Source organism: Fundulus heteroclitus, chromosome 20, assembly GCF_011125445.2.
Source record: "Fundulus heteroclitus isolate FHET01 chromosome 20, MU-UCD_Fhet_4.1, whole genome shotgun sequence".
Taxonomy (NCBI): domain Eukaryota; kingdom Metazoa; phylum Chordata; class Actinopteri; order Cyprinodontiformes; family Fundulidae; genus Fundulus; species Fundulus heteroclitus.
The window spans coordinates 1,839,042-1,860,577 of record NC_046380.1 but is presented as its reverse complement, the minus strand read 5'-3'; the positions used below and the strand labels follow the sequence as shown (position 1 = coordinate 1,860,577).

General features: G+C 47.4%; 2 protein-coding genes across 2 annotated transcripts; both read left to right on the top strand.

Annotated features, from left to right (window-relative positions):
• The first annotated feature begins 9,735 nt into the window (after window positions 1-9,735).
• On the top strand, window positions 9,736-16,374 carry manf (mesencephalic astrocyte-derived neurotrophic factor). The gene is made up of 4 exons (XM_012853904.3): window positions 9,736-9,973; window positions 11,303-11,430; window positions 14,428-14,569; window positions 14,646-16,374. Exons 1-4 carry the CDS (start codon window positions 9,886-9,888, stop codon window positions 14,828-14,830), a joined length of 543 nt encoding a protein of 180 aa, XP_012709358.1. The 5' UTR covers window positions 9,736-9,885; the 3' UTR covers window positions 14,831-16,374.
• A 434-nt stretch (window positions 16,375-16,808) lies between these two features.
• On the top strand, window positions 16,809-20,639 carry rbm15b (RNA binding motif protein 15B). The gene has a single exon (XM_021311332.2). The coding sequence runs from the start codon at window positions 17,932-17,934 to the stop codon at window positions 20,461-20,463; it is 2,532 nt and encodes an 843-aa protein (XP_021167007.2). The 5' UTR covers window positions 16,809-17,931; the 3' UTR covers window positions 20,464-20,639.
• Window positions 20,640-21,536: the final 897 nt, after the last annotated feature.

The following is a 21,536-nucleotide window of genomic DNA, read 5'->3' as shown; positions in this document are numbered from 1 at the left end:
ATTTATTTATTTTAAGGGAGAAAAATTAACCCAAACCTACATGGCACTCTGTAGAAAAACCGATCCCACCTCCCCTTAACCAGAACTTGTGTTTTATCACAGCAGAGTTCAGTCTGCAGCCACAGCAGGCCTGGTTGCTGCCACACCTGCTGCTCATCCAGACGTCACCTGAACAGGACCTCCCTGATAAAACGCGTAAAAAGAGGAATGGGAGCAAACTCTGCTCACACTACTGCTGTAGCAACGTTAGAAATGTGGAAATCAAAGTCTCAAGAGACTTTAATCTCAAACTCCTTTGTGGAGAGCAAAAAGAACTAAGAAGAGATTCTTTTCTCTAAATCCTTTGAAGATTCCAGATTTAGAGGCTGGTGAACTGAACGGTGTTGTTTCTGTAAAATGTGACTGATCAGCTGGTTTATGGATGAAAACGCGTTGATGTGAGGCTGTTAGCAGCAGATGGAGCTCTGTGAAACCAACACCTCTGTGTTCGTCTACTTTCCTGCACCTGCAGGAAGACGCCCCGTCCACACGCCGCTGCACAACAACTAAATCACTTGTCAAGATGTTTGTCAAACATTATTCTGCTTTCTTCTATGGTGTGTTCAGAGGTTCTGGCTCAGGATGCTGATCTATGAGTTAAAGAGCAGAATGGCTCAGTAACAGTGATTTCCTTCTCTGTGTGCTCTGATAGCGACAACGTAGGAGAGAACGTACAGTTTCTCTTTTTATGCAGCGCCTCCTGCTGCTCCTTAGATCCGCCCCGTTCAGCCTCCAGAACGTGGCAACACTTCCTAACATGACCTGTGGTTTTCATTTAGGTAGCAGACTTTGGCAAAGATTGGACACTAGTGTCATGGAGGCAAAGAGGACTCAAAATGTGTCAGCAGATGCCACCGTAGAGGTCCAGCGCTACCTGTCAGAGGCAAACATAAGCAGGCTGGAGACTTTACTGGGCTAATCATCGGTCACTGTACCCCAATCTGTACAAACTTGCACTTATTTATTTATGCACCCTGGCATCATCTGTGCCATGTGAGCGTGTCTTTTCAAAGGCTGGAGAAGTAGTGTCAAAAAAGAGAAATCGTTTGAAACCAAAAACTGTGGAGAAATTGTTGTTTCTTAATAAAAATGCATGAAATCATCCAAGTTACACAAGCATTAGCCTATTCACTACCCCCTGCCTAGTTCCATAAGCACTTTCACTGTCCTCTGCCTGATTAAGCCCATGCCATTTTTCTAGAGTCACAGAAAAACATTATTACACAACATGCCATATGACATGACACTACTGTTTTAGGAATAATTACACACAGAGAATACATTCAAACAATATTTTATTATACACATGTGTGTATACATAATTTATGTAGACAAATGAGTTCATCCTACACCTTTAGTGAAGTCATTCCCAAGAGCCATAATAGACAAAAAACCAATGCATCACACGTGTTAAGATGCAGCTGGCTGTGATTATACACCTGGCCAGTAGGTGGAGTCGTGTGCACATGAAGCTCCAAGAAATGAACCCTTTCTGTTGGCTCAAGTGGTTCAGTGCGTCATGAGGCTTCATCTCACCATCACTACTGAACAATGACCTCCCACCGCTCCCTGTCTGGGTTGGACTTTCTGAGGCCGTCTGGCATCCGCTGTTTGGGGGAGGGGGGAGGTTCTGTCATAGTTTGGGTTTTGTTTAGTTTCAGACTTTTCTTCATGTAGCCTGTCACTCCTCATTTACCAGCCACTAACCAATCACTTCGGTCCACTTCCAGTCCCCACCTTCTCTAGTTCAGTTTCACCTGTGCAGTTAATTAGTTTTCACTCCGGTCACCTGTTCATCCACCTACTTATACCTGCCTCAGCCTTCTCTTCTCCCCCAGATTATTACGAGCCATCGGTGAGTCTAGTCCAGCGTTTTCTGTTTGCCTGCCGACCTGTTTCCTGTCTCTGGATTATCTGAGCCTGCCTTGTCCTTGTCGGACCCGTTTGCCTGCCTGTTACCGGACCTTTATCTGTGCCCAGACTCTGCCCTCGGGGTAAATTATAACAACTCCCTATGCATTTTAATTTTAAGATGTTAGCATTTGATTGACTAAAACAAGTAGGGCTGGTCATTATTATATTGATATTGTGGTTTAGGACTACTAGATATAGCCTTGGATGTTGATTATGATAATGTTGTTACATGGCAAAGGCCTAAATGTTGTCTTTTCCTGATTATAATGCCTCTATTAGACTACAGAAAAGTGTCATTTGTGTCTGTTCTAACAGTTTTATTATTTACTCTATCTAATACTATATCCACAATATGATAAATATCAAACGTCTCATCATGTGAATTTATTGCAAAATCACCGTTAGCCGGGGAACAAAAGTATGGCTGTATAATTCTTTTGATTATGGCATTTAAAATTCTCCTTCTAACGTATAAAGCCCTTAATAATCAAGCTCCATCATATATCAAAGCTCTGATTACCCCGTATGTTCCTAACAGAGCACTTCGCTCTCAGACTGCAGGTCTGCTGGTGGTTCCTAGAGTCTCTAAAAGTAGAATGGGAGGCAGATCCTTTAGCTATCAGGCTCCTCTCCTGTGGAACCAACTCCCAGTTTTGGTCCGTGAGGCAGACACCCCGTCTACTTTTAAGACTAATCTTAAAACCTTCCTTTGTGACAAAGCTTCTAGTCAGAGTGGCTCATGTTACCCTGAGCTATCTCTATAGTTATGCTGCTATAGGCTTAGGCTACTGGAGGACATCAGGGTCTATTTCTCTCACTCTGCTGATTTCTACTGTTCTCCAGTTTTGCATTGTTTGTCATCATTTCAGCTTTTAACTTTGTTCTCTCTCTTTCTTCTCTTCATAGAAGGTACACCTGGTCTGGCGTTCTGTTGGCTGTGATATCATCAGGGGAGGCAGATCATCCCCTATTACCATCTAACATAGAAAGTACTCCTGGGTCAATGTGAGCTTCTGTGCTTTCTGTGTCTCTGCTTTGTCTTCTCTAACATAGAAAGTACTCCTGGGTCAATGTGAGCTTCTGTGCTTTCTGTGTCTCTGCTCTGTCTTCTCTAACATAGAAAGTACTCCTGGGTCAATGTGAGCTTCTGTGCTTTCTGTGTCTCTGCTCTGTCTTCTCTAACATAGAAAGTACTCCTGGGTCAATGTGAGCTTCTGTGCTTTCTGTGTCTCTGCTCTGTCTTCTCTAACATAGAAAGTACTCCTGGGTCAATGTGAGCTTCTGTGCTTTCTGTGTCTCTGCTGTGTCTTCTCTAAGCCCCAGTGGGTGGAGGCAGATGAGCGTTCACACTGAGCCTGGTTCTGGTTCTGCTGGAGGTTCTCCTCCCTGTTAAAGGGGAGTTTTCCTCTCCACTGTCGCTTCATGCATGCTCAGTATGAGGGATTGCTGCAAAGCCATCAACAATGCAGACGACTGTCCACTGTGGCTCTATGCTCTTTCAGGAGTGAATGCTGCTTGTCAGGACTTTGAAGCAATCAACTTTGTTCCCTTATATAGGAAATTTTTGACCAATCTGTATAATCTGATTGATTTTGACTTTGTAAAGAGCCTTGAGATGACATGTTTCATGAATTGGCGCTATATAAATAAAATAGAATTGAATTGAATTCCTGACTTAAAACATATTTAAACTGGTTTATCAGACTAACTTTGAATTGTTTTGTGTTGGAGAATAAGAGAAAAATATTTCAAAAAATTTCAGCTGGGCATAAGGTCTGTGGGGAATATTTAAAGTTTTTAGGTCTTTTGGTTTATCCTAAAAACATTTAGTAATATGTTTAGATTTTAAAGTTTGGTAAATACATTATTCAACTTCACACAAATCTCCTTATTTGTAGATCTGATTGAAGTAAGTTAATGAAGTCCAAAGAGTTCATAAAGAAAAACATATTTAATGGCCTTAATGGTGAGGACAAAGAGTTGCTAAGCAAAATAGTTTTTAGGAAGTTAAATGTTCTTGGGCTCTACTGTAAAAAAGGAACCAGGGCGCTATATTTAGTTTGAAATACTGATAAAGCACTAAACATGTTTTCTAGAACTGGTGTTTCTAAAACAGGACATGTGTTTTTTTTAATTAGATTTAAAGGTCATAGGGACAACTTTTTCATCAAAATGATAAATTTTTCAAAAATAATACATCCACATAACATCTAGAGTGGTGCAAAATAAAAGTATTCATTTTGCAAAAAATAAATATATAGTATATAAGTAATTGTTCTATAAATTTATATAAAAATATTTACTTATGGTTAATTTGTCACCATAGACACCAGGGGATTCTGCACCAATAGGAATAGTAGGTTGAAGTCAGGGGAGTCAGAGCGCAGTAGCTCCATGATGGAGCTGAGAAATTACTTCTTCTGCACGTTACATTTCTCAGACTCAAGCAGACCAAAAAAGAACGAGGCAGAACATCGGTCAAGCTTTTGAGCATTGGTGCCAACTTTAGGAAGCAGAGGTTACTTCTTTCCTTCTGGACAGGTAAACTAAATCTTTGCTAATGCTAACCATTACATTACGATTGGAACGAGAACAGGTGAGCGCCACCTACAGGCAAGGAGGAGTTAAACTTGTAGCTATCTCCTTTAAAATATTTTCTTATATCACAAGACAAACATCTATTATTCGATGCATTTTCATGTTAACAGTCATTTCTGCTGAACATCGTAGAAATTCTCTTAAATTCTGCTTCATCGTGCGTTTAAACTTAAACACGTTGGTACCAAAATGCTTCTGTCGCTGTGGAAAATGCAGCTTTCAGAACAGCTTCCAAAGTGGTTCAAACAACAACAAGCAGAAGAATTCTCTGAGTGGGTGTCATCAAAGCCTCATGATGTCATCGATGATGTCACAGTTGCCTTTGAGTCACCGGGTTCTTTGATGTGTCAACAGAATTCTGGCTGCATTCTACGCTGAGATCTCTGCGAGTCGCTGCGTTCTCTTCACTCTGAAGCTCGTCGTCTGCAAACTGCAAGAAAAACCTCAAGATGTTTGACTTTCTCAAGCCTAGGCGGGAATCTGCTTTCTTCGCTGCACAAAAACTGCGTAAACAGAACAACATAGCGATCCGAGAACTCTTCGCCGTGAACCAAAAACTCGAAGAAAGCTCTGAAATCACAAACGTTTACTATAATCGGAAACAAAGGAGGACAGCTGAGATGGAGTTAAACAAAGAATATGAAAAGCGGAGAAAGGCGCTACAACGGGAGCTAGATACCTGGTGGGCTTTGAAGGAGAAAGCCATTAAAGAAGACGAGGAGGCGGCAATTTTAATCAGGAGGAACGATGAACTTGAACAACAGTTGAAAAGTATGAACCAAGAATTAATGGATCCTGTTGTGTTGAAATGTCAGATCAAGGCATCAAAACAGCAAAAGGAAATGCTGAAGAAACTTAACACCAAGTTGAAGAAGCAGGTTAAGAGCTTGACAGAAAAAGTCTCTTATCAAACTAAACTACATGATAGTTACAGAGAGGCTGACGGTGCCATCAAAGGGTTGGCGAGGATGAACGAAAATCTGATGCAAGAGATTCAGAATTTAAAAGAAAAGTTGGAACCCGGGACCAGTACAAAGTTCAGCATGCAGCAAGTGAAGAAAAAGGACAGAGACAGGTTGGTAAGTCGCTTATCTTCCCTTGTGCATAAGATCAATGCCATCACAAAGGAATGTGACAAAGTCAAACCTGACATTGAGAAATATCAGCGGGTCATTCAATTCCATATGGCATTGAATCCAGAAAATGACATTCCTCCACCAGGAGATCAGAGATCAGCAGGAGCAATGGACAGTGGGTATTTATCAGAGGGAGAAGGGCAGGAAGTCTCTGGAGATCAGGCCTCAGCTGACGGGAAACATTTAGCTCCCGACCAACAAAGCCAGAGCCGAGAGGACTTTTCAGAGTCAGAATACGAGATGAGCGACGAAGAGTTGGAGGAACCAGGGCCTGAAGAAGAGGACGGCAGATCTAAAGAGACAGACTATGAAGATGATGAAGGGACAATTGACACCAGGCCCAACTCTGGAAGCCTTTCCAGTGTGAGTGAGAGACACCTAGAGCCCAAATCAGAGGACACCACATTCAATGAGACAGACTGTGAAGACGATGAAGAAGAGTCATTGGAGACAATTTATGAAAGGCCCAAATCTGGAAGCCTTTCCAGTGTGAGTGACAGAGATCCAGAAGCTGAGTCAGAATATAAGACTTTTGAGGAAGAGTCGGAGGAACCAGGTCTCTCCAGGGCGACTGGCAGACATCCAGAACCTGAAGAGGAGGACCCCACATTCAGTGAGACAGACGATGAAGACGATGAAGAAGAGTCTCATGACGCACCTGAGGAACATTCTGGGTCATTAAGTTCCTCAACAATAAGTGAGAAACATCCTGAGCTCCAGGATGCAACATCCCCAATTTCACCATCCCCTCCTTCAGTGCAGCAAGCAGAACCAAACCAGGGACAACTATCTGAATAGACCAGAGCTCAGATCGACTCTGGGGTTGGAGACGTTGGACAGGGACTCTGGTATTCCCTGTACTCTGCAGTTTCATCACTTTTTTGAGCAGTGGAATAAACATTTCTGAAAAAGAAAGCCTCCCCTCGTCTCAAAGTCTGAGGTCTGCAGCGACACATGAAGTCCTGGGAATAACCCACTTCATTAAGAAAAACATTTGGCCCATCAAGGATATAACAACGCAAACGACATATAGACCCCAGCCCAAACTATTTCACTATATGTTAAAATAAAAGGTGAATCAATTAAGTAGTTCAAGTCATTTGAGAAAAGTTCCTGCATGGTTATTAGCGTCGCTGCATCACTGCGGTCCCGGGTTCAAAACTCACCTGGTGCCTTTACCTGTGATGTTAGCATGCTAACACTGTGCATGTGGGTTCTCTCCAGGAGCTCTGGCTTTCCCACACAGCCCAAAACGATCCATGCAGAGTTAGCTGGGTTAGCTTTGTGTTGTGTTGTCCTGTGATTGACTGAGTAAACCCTCTGCACTGAAAAACAGGGTTAGATTAAATTTAGATTTACTGGATGTATGGAGGATGCTGCACAGTTAGCAGCTTTGGTCTATCACAAAAAGACGGTCCAGGGTTGAAAACCTGGTTGTGTCCATTGTGTTGTTGTGTTTGCATGTTCTAACTCTTTGAAATGTCGGGTTCTCTCCGGGTGCTCCGGCTGGCTTTCAGACAACAAAACTCTTCAAACTTCATATTTTGGTGAGAGATGTTCCTTCTGTGTCGACCATGATGCCTTTCATGCTCACATTTTCTGTGAAACTAAAACTTTGTATGCTGTAGAGAGAGGAAAGGCGTATATGCACATCTATATTGTAGTTTGTACTAAATATTTATTTTTTGCAATCAAACACAAGATTCTGGTTTCTTGCTTAATTATGTTTTTTGTGTACAGCTTTCACTTCAAAAAGGAAACTTAAAGCAGGTAAAATCCTCTTGAAGTTAGTGTATTTTTGATTGAGCTAGTAAATCAGACTGTTTGCCAATGGAATAAGATTTTTTGCACTTAAAATAAGAGCAATTCATCTCCATCATCTCATTTCAAATGTAGGATGTCTAATTATCTTATTTCAGGGGTAGAAATTCTCATTCCATTGGCAAATAGTCTTATTTAGGTGCTCAAATCAAGGAAAACAATACAATTTTTTTAAAAATGTCATTTACTTTTAGTTCTCTTTTGCAGTGGTAGGAGTCTGCCAAACCAGGAGTTAACAATGCAGTTAATAGCAAAGCTAAAAATAAGCCCCAAAGAAGGAAGGGATGTTCTTTCGGGGAGCAAGAGATGCAGAAGAGAGGGTAGAAAAGTAGAGGGTAGGTGCTAAGGTAGGAGATGCTCTTTAAAGGGCTCGGTCTTCAAGAATTTATACAGACATGGATGGCCGTGTCGACAGTTCATTCCACCACTATGGAAGGGCTCATTAAGAATTTCCAGCTGCACCTCACGGTATTGACCACTGTGCATCTCACATGCACAAACGAGTGACATCAGGTCCACCGTGCTTAACCACGTCATCATCATATAGGAGGAGCTTCTATCCATGTGTCTGTTCAACAATATATATATATATATATATATATATATATATATATATATATATATATATATATATATAGAGAGAGAGAGAGAGAGAGAGAGAGAGAGAGAGAGAGAGATGGCATGAATCATCCTTCTCAGATCTGAAAAGATCGTGGAGCGTTACATGCAGGAAATAGACAGAAGAATCATTTGTCTCTTGCATATTGAACTACTGTGAATGATAATAAACAAACTGGCAAACCCTTGTTGTACTTATTTTCATAGGTTACATGTTAACACAAATTATTTCAACATTATAACAGATTATATATATAATTTCTGTTTTCCAACTGAAATATCTCTTCATTGCATAAACTGACAGCATTAACTGTCTCTTTCTCTGCAATTGTGTTAAAAAATAGTTTATTTATCTTCAAAAGACTAATGAATGTTTGGAATGAAAAAAAAAATAGTTTTGGTCTATATTTTACCCATTAATGCATACAAATTTTATTAACCTGAATATATTGTGTAAAAATAAACTAAAAAGATATATAATTAATGCTGTTGTATATAAAAAATTTTGAGCTTCAGAAAAGTAGCATGAATGTTGTGCCAAAAAAAAAGGTAATTAGACGTGACAACGGTATGTTTGCTGTTAATCTATTTTACACGATGATACATATACATTTTATTAATCTGAATATATTTGTGATAATGGACAATTAAAATATAAATAATTTATGCAATTGCATTAAAGGTTATTATCAGAAAAATAGCATGAATACAACAAAAAAGCAACTAAAAACTAGCGTTAATGTGCAGTTTAGCCCAGCCGTCTCTGTGGCTGCATGAGGCAGGGTTAGGTTGGTGGGACTGAAGCTGTGGTTCTGCAGCGAGCGCCACTGGACTAGAAAGCCCGTTGCTCTCCAGAACCAAGCTCCATCAGCAGGGCTTTGGAACAGATCTAAGGATATTAGCTAAAACCAAAACATAAGAAAGGACCTGCATGTCTACATATATTTTGGAGCAATGGTGAAGAGCAGATATTATTTCTGATGCTTTCTATCTCACAGGGAAACTGTTTAGTTGTTAGGAGGAGTAAAAAAAAAGATAAGATAAGATAGTCTTTATTGATCTCACATTGGAGAAATTCACTTGTCACATCGGCTCAATAGTCAGTCAATAGTCAGGAGTAGGAAAGGATACATCAATTATATACAGTGGATCAAAAAGAAAATGAGAAAAACATAAGAATATAAAAAAGTATATATAAAAAATAACGCTGTTTTCTTTATCAATCGAGATTTCTATCCTGTGATTAAACGTTTTCTTTATGGAAACATATATTAATCAGTTTAAGTGGTTGAAGTTTGTTCCTGGAGAGCTGATCTCAATTGTTGATTAATCTAACACGGTTAATTTCCCTCACATATGGACATGTAAAATTAGATTTATCTTAAAAATGTTTTAAATGTTACTGTGTCTGTTAATTTATTATTTCGTCTGCTTTTCATCGCAGTCATCAAAACGGATTTAACATTTTCAGTTATATCTATTTTTTTTCATCCTCTTGGAGCGTAGTGTCGCTGTGGACCAATCAGACCGCGCCAACTGGACGTTGTACCCGGAAGATGTTACAACGATCCAATCAGAGCAAAGTGCGTGTAGGCTTGTGGAAGTTCCGACCAATCAGGCGGCGGATGCGCGGAACGCGACGCTCTGTTCTGGTCTTACCGGCGTATGTGAGCTCCGGAGCGGCGGGGAGATCCATGAGTTCAGCTGGTCGGTGCGCAGCAGCGGTTCCACGGACGTCCTGAGTTTATTGAAGCCGAAGATGTTGAGTGTGAGCGGGTTGTCGGTGGCTCTGGTCCTCGCCCTGGTGCCGGGAGCTGCTGAAGGCCTGAAGGAGGGAGAATGCGAAGGTTAGCCGCGGCTAATTTAGCCTTTAGCTTCAGAAACTTCACAGCAGCGCAGAAAAGACGCGCGTCCCGGTGCCGATCCGTTGGTTTTCTGTAGTTTTGACTAAATTAGGCGCTTCTGGGTTCATGTCGTGGTTTATCGAAGTGGCAAATCAGCGTCTAACTAAAACGTGACGTTTTCTGAACGGAGACCGGAGAAGAATGACGACGATTGATGTTGGTAGAAAGCTTTAAAAGAGGCAGAGGAGGGAGAATAAAGCGGTTCCGATCAGATGTTCTGAGCTGTTATTTTAAAGCTGACGGGTCCAAACACGGACATGCCGGTTAGAAACTGGACCTGCCGGTTCTGGAGGGCAGCACCAGCCCCGGTGGAGCGGATGCTGGGGCAGAAGGTCCGGATCCACCGGTTCTGAGGCTGAGATCCATTTGAAGGCCGTCCGGTCCGGTCCGGTCCGGTTGAGGGACTCTCAGAGAAAAAGCTGGTGGTCGTGTTTGGTTCCGCTTCAGGTGTCCATCCTGGTCCAGGTCTGACCCACAGCATCAGAACCGGGCCGCATCAGGAGGAAGCAGGTTCTGGGTTCCTTAAAGAGGGAGGCTGTGGCACCGAGATGCATCATGGGAAGAAGTTCTGATGGGTTTAACAATGTTCTGCCGTTGGGTTGAACAGTCTCTGAGCCCAACGCTCAGTTATGGAACCACCGTTAATGGACCTGGTACCGGTACCGGTACGGCCTCCGGGTTCTCCGGGTCTCCTTCAGATCTAGCCTCTCTGGGATGTTCTGGTCCGATCCTTCGAGGCTTTACCTCAGAACTTCAGGACCTGCTGCTGACGACCCGGAGCCAGAAACCTTGTCAGAACCGGTGACCCAGACGGGTTGGTCAGGAGATGCTGATCCACCTCCGGGCCGGAGTACCGAGGAGGAACCGAACCCGTCTGAGGTCCAGTAATGCAGCAGAAACGGGTTTGTTTTGGAGTCTGAGGCTCGGTCATGAATCCAGACCCGGTTAAGGGCGGTTCTGAATGATGCCGAGACCGTCTCAGTAAAACGGCTGGAAGGTTCTGACCCGGCGTCTGAAAACACAACCAACAAAAAGTAAATAAAGGTTTTCAGGACATCAGCAGGTGATCAGTAGAACCCAGTAGAACCCATCAGAACCGGCCAGGTTCAGCGGTTCCTTCCTGCTTTTATTGAGCGATTTGCTTTTTCCAGCAACGATCCGGGTCTCATTTTAACAAACAACTTCCCGGGTTCTGTTACTGACCCGGTGCTGTAGAACCGCTGACGTTCTGCGGCGTTCCGTGGCGTTAAACCGGACCTCTTTCTGTTTCAGTGTGCGTCGCCTTCCTGGGGAAGTTTTACGCGTCGCTGAAGGCGTCCGGCGCCGACTTTAACAGCGCCGCCATCGAGACGGAGCTGCTGAGGAGCTGCAAGGACTCCAAAGGCAAAGAGAACCGATTTGTGAGTAAATCCTGATCCAGAACGACGGAATGGACCAGAACCTGATTCTATGGTTATAGTGACCGACCGCTTCAGGGGAAATCAAACGGTACCTAAACGCATCACTGAGGGAGTGGAGGAGTGGCTGATTTTCCACGTTGAACCTGAACGCAGCGTTTAGAGCACATGAGCGTGATGATGTCATCAGCCGCTGGTCCAATCAGCTGGCTCGGCTGATAGAGAACAAGAACAGCAGCAGAAATGATTCTAACCTGCTAATTTACAGACTTTATCACTTATTTAGAGAATTTATCTCTTTATTTAGACTTTATCGCTAAATTTAGAGACTTTATCTCTTATTTAGAGACTTTATTGCTTTATTTACAGACTTTATCGCTTATTTAGCTTTTCTGACCCGACCAGCGACCTTTCCTGAGAAAAGCGACTAGCAATAAATCTTTTCTTCTGTTATCGTGACTTCCTGTGAATCATTCTGCAGTTCTTGTCTTGAGGCAGCTGCCGGGTTCCCTTCCTATTCCCTGAGCGCCGTCTGACAGGCTGCTGCTGCCTGGTCCTGAAACTCACCTGCAGGCGGCGCAAAGTGGAAAGTCTCTCTGTTCCCTCATGGCAAATATAAAATATAAAAGTTTTAAACAGTTTGTTCTCCTCTGAAGCTGCTGCACTAAAACTATTCCCTGGATTTTATTCACACAGCTTCACCTCGTTCACTCTGTGCCTCTGAGAACGGTAGAAATCTGTTTTATGTGCTAGATTCAAATTTAAAAAAAATTTAATAAGGTTGATTTCTGGATCCAAACAAGTTTATATATTAAGAACTAAATGTGTTAAATTGAAAAGATTAGAGTTTTTATTAATAAACTGACATTTATTACTACATAAACTCACTAAAGTACAGAACATGAGTATCGGTACCGATCCAAGCGGCAGATGGACTCTTCAGTTCTGAAGCTGATTCTCTGATCGTTCTTGGACTTTGAGCGCCGCTCCTCTTTCTGACATTTCCGGGATGTTTCACAGAACCGACCCGTTCCTGTCTGGGATCGGATCTCTGGGTCCAGCGCATCACAGCCCGGCTTCCTGCTGGTTCTGGGAACCCGAAAGTACCGGTTTAAACTGCAGATGTGACGTCAGAAGGATGGCGGTACTGGTTCTGTCCGCCTCTGCTGACTGATTACAGAACTCGTCCGTCTCTATGCAGAACACAAAGTTCTGGGAGTCTAACAGGTTCTGATGCTCCGTGTTGATGAACAATCAGAACATCCTCCTCCATCAGTGCTGCTGGTGTTTAAAGGTCCGGTTGAGCAGAACTGGGACTTCTGAACATTTAGCTGAGCTACGGACCCGCGTCATCTTCGCGGTTCCGTCCTCAGTGGTTCCGTCCTCAGCGGTACCGCTGGCAGGCCGTGTTTGGTAGATTATCATCTCTGCTGCCGCTCAGTCAGAACCTGCTGGCATCTTAATGAAGGGAAATGTTCTGTTTTGGTTCCAGCAGCTCTGGTCCACCGGGTCAGGTTTAGGACTAAAAGTCCACGTCCAGTGGTTCTGTTTACCATATTTTAGGACTAAGACGCACTTAAATCCTTAAATCTTAATAACTGATGGTGCTCCTTATCTATGATCACCGTTGTGCTTACTGACTGATTTATGTGGTACAATGTTCTCATAAATCTGTTAAAATGTGTAAATATGACTTTGGTTAGCTATGAAGTCGCTGCACTCAGTGGATATTAGGAGCATTACGGTACACTGTGTGACTACCTGAGGACCCCTGAGCTGTCTACCAGACTGCCTGACAGAAGTTGTAATCTTTTGACCAGAGTCTTCAAAAAATAAAGTTCTTAATCAATCACTTAATCTGGGTGGCATTAACTTGGCCTCTGGTAATAAAGTAAAAAATCTTGGTGTTATTTTTTTACCAAGACATGTCATTTAAATCCCATATTAAACAGGTTTCCAGAGTTTCCTTTTTTCACCTCCGGAATATCGCCAAAATTAGAAACATTCTGTCCAGGAGTGATGCTGAAAAACTAGTCCATGCATTTGTTACTTCAAGGCTGGACTATTGTAATTCTTTACTATCAGGAAGTCCACAAAATGCAGTTCGAAGTCTTCAGCTGATCCAAAATGCTGCAGCAAGAGTTCTGATGAAAATCAACAAGAGGGATCATATTTCTCCAATTTTAGCTTCCCTTCATTGGCTTCCTGTTAAATCAAGAATAGAATTTAAAATTCTCCTTCTAACGTATAAAGCCCTTAATAATCAAGCTCCATCATATATCAGAGCTCTGATTACCCCGTATGTTCCTAACAGAGCACTTCGCTCTCAGACTGCAGGTCTGCTGCTGGTTCCTAGAGTCTCTAAAAGTAGAATGGGAGGTTTTCCTTCCCGTTAATGGGGAGTTTTTCTTCCCACTGTCGCTTCATGCTTGCTCAGTATGAGGGATTGCAGCAAAGCCATGTACAATGCAGACGACTCTCCCTGTGGCTCTACGGTTCTCCAGGAGTGAATGCTGCTTGTCGGGACTTTGATGCAATCAACTGGTTTCCTTATATAGGACATTTTTGACCAATCTGTATAATCTGACCCAATCTGTATAATATGATTGAACTTGATTTTGTAAAGTGCCTTGAGATGACATGTTTCATGAATTGGCGCTATATAAATAAAATTGAATTGAATTAATGTCTAAACTAGAAGTGCATTCATGTAAGGCAGTAAGGGAGTATGCGCTAGCAGCAATAAACCTAGTAAGTTAATTAAATATAAAGTTTATTCTGGCCTTATGTTAGAAACAGGGCAGTGTAGTCCAGCTACTCTGTCCTCCTGATAGAGACGGATAGAGAGATGTGGACGTGGAGGAGTGATATTACACACTTAGAATATTTAATGCTCCTTCTGGTCTGATAAATACGGTGCTGGTTTGTCCTGCGGGTGGACCTGGATGTTAGAACATGTCCTCTGATCTGATCTTCTCTCTCCCCCCCCCCTGTGTCCAGTGTTACTACATCGGAGCCACGAGCGACGCCGCCACCAAGATAATAAACGAGGTGTCCAAGCCCCTCAGCTACCACGTCCCGGTGGAGAAGATCTGCGAGAAGCTGAAGAAGAAGGACAGCCAGATCTGCGAGCTGAGATACGGTAAGGAAGGTCCCAGACGCCTCAGTCCCCCCCCCCACCCCCCCAGACAGTCTCCTGACTCCCGTCTCCCCTGCAGACAAGCAGCTGGACCTCACCACGGTGGACCTGAAGAAGCTCAAAGTCAAGGACCTGAAGAAGATCCTGGAGGAGTGGGGCGAGTCGTGCAAAGGCTGCGCCGAGAAGTCCGACTTCATCCGCAAAATCACCGAGCTCATGCCGCGGTACGCGCCTGCAGCCGCCGAGGCACGGACAGACCTGTAGCGGCGCAGGGCAGCGGACTCTGGACAGACTGTAAACCCTGCCAGCAGGAGGAGGAGGAGCAGGAGGAGGAAGAGGAGGAGGAGGAGGAGTTTTGTCTTGTCTCAGTCTTGTTGTGCACTCCTGATCTGCACAGCAGGCTGAGGGTTTCTACTGTACTTTCTAATAAAGTTTGCAGCAGGCGCAGCATTCCTGCTCCGTCGTGCGAATCATTTCCCCACAAACATCCCAGCAGAGCTGCGTCTCTAAATGACCTGCAGAGGCTGGAGCTGCTCAGGAGTCCCTGATCCGGTCTGGAGCAGCAGGAGAACCGCCGGCTGCTCTGAGACCAGCAGCGTCTCTGCAGCCTCTCTGCAGCTGCTGCTGGTCCTCAGGCTGTTGCTGCTGGTCCTCAGGCTGTTGCTGCTTCCAGAACATCAGGGATCAGACCAGAGTCCCTTCAGATGTAACATGTTACTGAAATGGACCGAGGCTGGACTCTGCTGGTACTGAGCAGCTCAGCAGCGCCCTCTCTGGGTAGTTAACAGAATCACAGCCTAGTTTAAAAACCTTTGGCTGAAATAAAACCGGTCCTGATAAAAATCTCGTATCAGAAGGATTTAATTTTATTTTTTAGCTCTAGGAGGAAACACAGCAGGCGCGTAACGTAAGCAGCTTATGGGCTTCTTTTTAAAAGCGTAAATTTACTCCAGGCTTTTCAGCGTTTCTGCGCAGAAAACAACTTTGGCCACATAGAAAGGTCTCCAGGTAGAAGGTGCACCTTGGCAGCATCCCATCGATCAGCAGAAATAAAATTATTTCTACCACCTGAGGCCGAACTGAGACTCGACTTTTGTGACTTTCAGAAGTAAACTTTGACACGGGATGTTTTCCTGTGTATTCCCTGCCAACCAGCAGCGTTTATGCGTCTCAAATTATAACTTTAATCTAATTTATGCGTCGCGTAGCGTAAATATGTCCATTTATCGGCTGATTAAAATGAAAAGCTGAGCGTAGGACGCTTTGTAACGCCTCGGTGTGTTTCCTCCTCATGTTTCTGTTCAACCAATCACAATCCAGTCTGTTCCGTTATGTAAGCGTTGCCTTCTTGACTCGTTATGTGAACGCCTCCCGGATTAAAACCACAATCACTGCCAGCACCAGTTAACCCAAGAGTATCTCTTTTATTTTGAAAGGCTGTTTAGGCTAAAATCAGTGATGGGAATAAAGAACATGAAGTGACCCTTTTACCAGTCAGATGGTTTTATAGCCGATCCCAGATTCAGTCTGAGCACGCTCAGAGGGTACGGGGTAATGATCGGGTTCTGGTGCCGCGGTTCCTGCCGGCCCGGATCAGCCGAGCCGTCCGGGACGAGGAATGAAATCTGAAGGAGATTCTAATGTCCTGATAAAGCTAAAGGGGTTTGGAGGGAATTTTATTTCAGTAACATTTTTAGCTTTTCTTTAAGTTGTTTCTGAGACAAACTTCTTTGAACGTTTTCTGGTTCTTTTGGTTTAACTGATATTTGGGGGATCTTCTGTATTTATTAAAGGTTTTTCCAAACTTCTTTTTGTTTTGGCTTTATGTTGGTTAAATAAAATAGAAAATAGAACGATTCACATTCAGCTGTTGGTGCTTCCTGCTGTAAATGCTCAGAAACGTCTCTGAGGAACGTCTAAAGAACCTGGAGCGTCACTGACTTCACGGATAGTTTCTTCTCTCATTAAAAGATTAAAACAGTTTTTACTGAACCAGTATTTCAGCAACTTCTGGAAACTTGATATTCCAGGAATGGATTTACTAAATTAAATATTTATATGTAGATAAAGACCATGTTAATTGAAATCCCTCTGCAGCACGTTCCACCTCTTAATTCCTGTTCTTTTACCAAACACTGAAAGCTGCTCTGGCAACAAGGTTAACAATTTAAAAAAAAAGTTTTTAAAAACTGGAAAAAGTCCAGTTTTGTTTTTTACTTGTTTTGGAACAATCATGACCTTGAAGACTGAGAATCTTCACCAGCACAAGCTTAGCAAGCGACGAGGAGCTCTAGTCCCATTTTCCTGCAAACATCTCAAGGAGTCCAGCTATACTGCACTGAGGAAGAGGAGGCTGCAGCCTCTTCCTCAGCCTGGCCTTTGGGATGAGGGTTTCCATTGTCTTGCTGTAAAATGCATGAATGGAAGGACCCAGCGGTACAACCTCTACTCGCCGCTAATGCTGCCATCAGGGCTTCAAACTCACTTTGCACTCACTTTCCAAGGCCACTGAAACAAGCCCAAACCTTCCCTCCCAACAACCTGCCCCCCTCCCACTGTGCCACGGCCCTCCCCAGGCTCCTCTGAGCCCACAGACACTGACCTCAGGCTTGTTCTCTCTGCTCAGTAAAGTTACTGTGAGGTAGAACTGGAGAGAACGTGGTTCTGTCTGCTGTGGATGAGGCGTCCTGTGGCCCAGAGCCAGGACTGAAGGCCGGGAGTCGGGCTTGGGCTCCCAGAAATCCCTTTAAATGGTTTTATGACGTTCTGCTCTGCAGAGGAACAGTTTGGATGTTTTTAATATCCAAACTGAAAAACAGTTTTTTTTTTTATGTTTTTGGTGTGCAACTAAAGACCCTTTGACCATATTGGCTCTCAGCTGGACCCTATCGAGTCAGGCTAAAGTACAAAAAATGAAAAAATAATATAAAATACATAAAAATAATTCTTCTGTAAACGAAGAAGCTGAAAAAAATCTGAAAGAATAAAGGATTTTAAACCCTTTGAACGGTTTTCAGCCTCCTATTTAAAACTGATCCACTGCTGCACAATGTTTTGAACTTGTTGCGTGATGACGTCAGCCGCCTCTGCGTCACCGCGCCCTCCGTCCTCCTCAGGGAACGCGCACATTCCTATTGTCCAAGATGGCGGCCTCGGTGCAGCTGCTGTGATGCTGAAATGTTTCGCCCGCCTTTTAACCTTTTTATCGGTAGCTGTGCCAAGAACCAGCGGCCGCCCTGGAAGCGCGTCTCCCCGTGAAGCCGTCCGCCGCCGCCTCCGCCCCGCCAGCACTCCCTGGACCCGCTCCCAGCGCCGAATTCCCGCCGCGGGCACCGAAAAGTTTGGGCTCCATCCTCCAGCGCAAGATGAAGCGGCAGGCCGGCAGAGAGAGCAGCCCGGCGCGGGTCGTCGCCAAGCGGATCCGGGAGCGGGAGCGTGAGGGCGCCCGCAGAGAGGAGCTGCCCCCGCCGCCGCTGGCGCTCCTGCTGGCGGAGAGCCGCAGCTACCACCGCCGCAGCCGCAGCAGGGAGCGGGAGAAGCCGCGGCTCAGGGACGAGCGCGCCGCCGCCGCCCTGGAGCTCCACCACCGGCACGAGCTGAGCCTCCTCGGCCGGCCGCCGCTGCGCTCCGCCGAGCCGCCGCCGCCGCCGCCGCCGTCGTCGGCCGCGCGCCCCGGGACGCTGGAGTACAAGACGCTGCTGATCAGCAACCTGGGCTCGCAGGTGTCGGACGAGGACGTGGAGGACGCGCTGTTCCACGAGTTCAAGAAGTTCGGCGACGTGAGCGTGAAGCTGTCGCACACGCCGGAGCTCGGCCGCATCGCCTACGTCAACTTCCGCCACACGGAGGACGCCAAGGAGGCGCGGCACGCCAAGTCGTCGCGGCTGGTGCTGGGCGAGCGCCAGCTGAAGGTGGAGCCCATGTACGTGCGCAGGCGCAGCGTCACGCCGCCGGACGTGGCCTACCTGCCGCTGCACGCCCCCTTCCCCTACCGGCAGCGCTCGCTGTCGCCGCCCGGGCCCGCGGTGAGCGGCCTGCGGGAGCTGCGCGCGCGGCAGTACGCGCTGGAGAGCCTGGCGCTGAGCCGCGACCGCGAGCGGCTGCTGGACTACTACGGCATGCTGGACGAGCGGGGGCGGCCCTACGGCTTCCCCCCCATGCCGGTGGTGGAGGACCTGAAGCCCGAGGACGACCAGCGCGCCACCAGCAACCTGTTCATCGGCAACCTGGACGGCAACGTGACGGAGGCCGAGCTGCGGCGCGGCTTCGACAAGTACGGCATCATCGAGGACGTGGTCATCAAGCGGCCGGCGCGCGGCCAGGGCGGCGCCTACGCCTTCGTCAAGTTCCAGAACCTGGACATGGCGCACCGCGCCAAGGTGGCCATGCAGGGCCGGCTCATCGGCGGCAACCCCATCAAGATCGGCTACGGCAAGGCCAACCCCACCACCCGGCTGTGGGTGGGGGGGCTGGGGCCCGGCAACTCCCTGGCGGCGCTGGCCCGCGAGTTCGACCGCTTCGGCAGCATCAGGAAGATCGACTACGTGAAGGGCGACACCTTCGCCTACATCCAGTACGAGAGTCTGGACGCCGCCCAGGCCGCCTGCACCCAGATGAGGGGCTTCCCCCTGGGGGGCCCGGAGCACCGGCTGCGGGTGGACTTCGCCAAGGTGGAGGAGAGCCCCTCCCGGCCCTTCCCCCCCGGGTACCAGCCCCCCGTCGCCCTCTCCTCCCACTACGACCTCCTGGGGGAGGCCTACGGCCGCCATCGCAGCCTGGAGCGGGAGCTGCGGGGGGCCAGGGAGCGCTCGCCGCCCCACAGCCTCCTCGCCATCAGGGAGCGGGGCCTGCTGGAGAGAGACTTTCCCAGCAGCCCCACGCGGAGCCTGGAGAGGAGGGCCGGCGGGGGGGCCGAGGCGTTCGGGAGGAGCGGCCGGGCGGCGCGGAGCCGCAGCCGCAGCCGTGAGCGCTGGCTGAAGGAGCGGGAGGAGAGGAGGAGCCGGAGGAGGAGCCGCAGTCTGTCCGCCGAGAGGCAGGCCGAGGAGAAGGGCCGCTCCAGGGTCCGCGGCCCCGGAGGAGCCGCCTCGCCCGACGCCAGCCCCGACCGCGCCCGGGTCCGGGCCCCCGACTCCACCACCGAGCCGCGGGACCACTCCCCCGACAGCGGCGCCGGGCGCCACTCCTCCTCCGCCGCCGAGGAGGAGCCCCCCGCCGGCCGGCACCACGGCAAGCGGTCGACCGCCGACCACCTGAACAACCACCACCACCACCGGGGCGAGGGGCCCCCGGCCGGCTCTCCGGGGGGAGCCGCCGCCCCCCACGGCGACGCGGCGGCGCCCCCCGGCACGCTGCAGGAGTTCGCCCAGAGCGCGCTGACCCGCCTGTGGCGCGGCTTCTTCGCGCTGAAGAACAGCAGCTTCCCCACGGACCTGTTCCTGCTGGAGGGCGGCGCCGCCTACTTCCACTCCGTCATGAGGGACGGCCCCAAGCCGGCGCCGGGGGCGGCGGGGGGGGGCCAGAACCCGGCCGGCACGCTGAAGATCGCCCAGCGGCTGCGCATGGACCAGGCCCGGCTGGACGAGGTGGCGCGGCGCATCAAGCTGGGCCGCCCCGACGGCTTCGCCATCCTGCTGGCGCTGCAGGGCCCCGTGGACCGCCAGGCGCCGGGGCCCGAGCTGCAGGTGCGCCTGCTGCGCCACCTGGTCACCTACCTGCGCAACAAGGAGGCCGCCGGCGTGGTGAGCCTGCCCGCCGCCAAGGAGGGCGGGCCGGGCGCCATGCTGTACGCCTTCCCGCCCGGCGACTTCTCGCAGCAGTTCCTGCAGGCGGCCAAGAGGACTGTGGGTAATCTGGACGAGGAGCACATGGTGGTCGTCATCGTCAACGACACTAACTGAGCGGCGCCGGCGCCGGCGACCCGCGCGCCTTCGGACGTCTCCGTGTTTTGGTTCCGTTACACTACATGTTCTGCTGCGCCGGGCCAGAACCGGCAGAACTTTCCAGTTTAAGCTGTAAGACTCGACACTAAACCGTCTCTCCGCTCGTTACTTTATCCGTTCCCTCATCCGGGCCGCCGGTGCTGGTCCGGACCTCAGCGGCTCCTCCTCCTCTGCTGCTCCGGGTTCTGGTGGTTCTGGTGGTTCTAGCATTCCAGGCCCGCCCTCCCACGCTGCATGCACCAGCAGACTGACTCCCGGGTTCCTGTGCACATGTCTACCCGGGTTTTCCTGCAGAACCTCTGACCGGTTCTGCTCTTCCTGCCACGGCGACACCAAGCGGGCCGCGGCGCCCAAACAGAACCGTCTGGACCGGCCAGCCTCGGCGTTCTGTTTGACCCAAAAACTGGCTGCAGGTTCTAGAGCTGGCGAACAATGGAGCGGACGGGCCGGGTCAGAACCGGGTCAGAACCGGGTCAGAACCGGGCCGGGTCAGAACCGGGTCAGAACCGGGCCGGCGTTGGCAGATGATGGTCACTAATGAAATGTTTTAAAAGTTTTTCATGTTTCTTGTCATCTGAAAGTTGAACAATGTTGTTTCTGACTTCCTGAAATAAAAATGCAGGTTTTGCAGCTCGAGCCTCAAGTTTCTGCCTTTAAAACGGAGAAAAAGAGAAATTAGTAAATTAGATTTATCGTCTATAAAAGGTCCAAATAAATGTGATTAATAATAGATTATTAGACTTAGACAAACTTTATTGCCATTGTCTTTGTACAGTGTGTTAATAAAACATTTCGTTGCTTACAGTTTACGACAATGTAACGAGAGATTGCAACTGAAATAAAATAACTTTACAATATAAAGTGCAGCAGTGATAAGGATGTAACGGTGCAGGAGAAAAACAGTTTTTATAAAGTGTAGAATAATGTTCCACCGTGTTTATAGAGAAAAGATAATGGTGCATAAAAGGCATTAAACGTTTAGTTGTGTACTTTTGAATTTAAATGGATTATAAAAGGTTCAGCAATGTTTA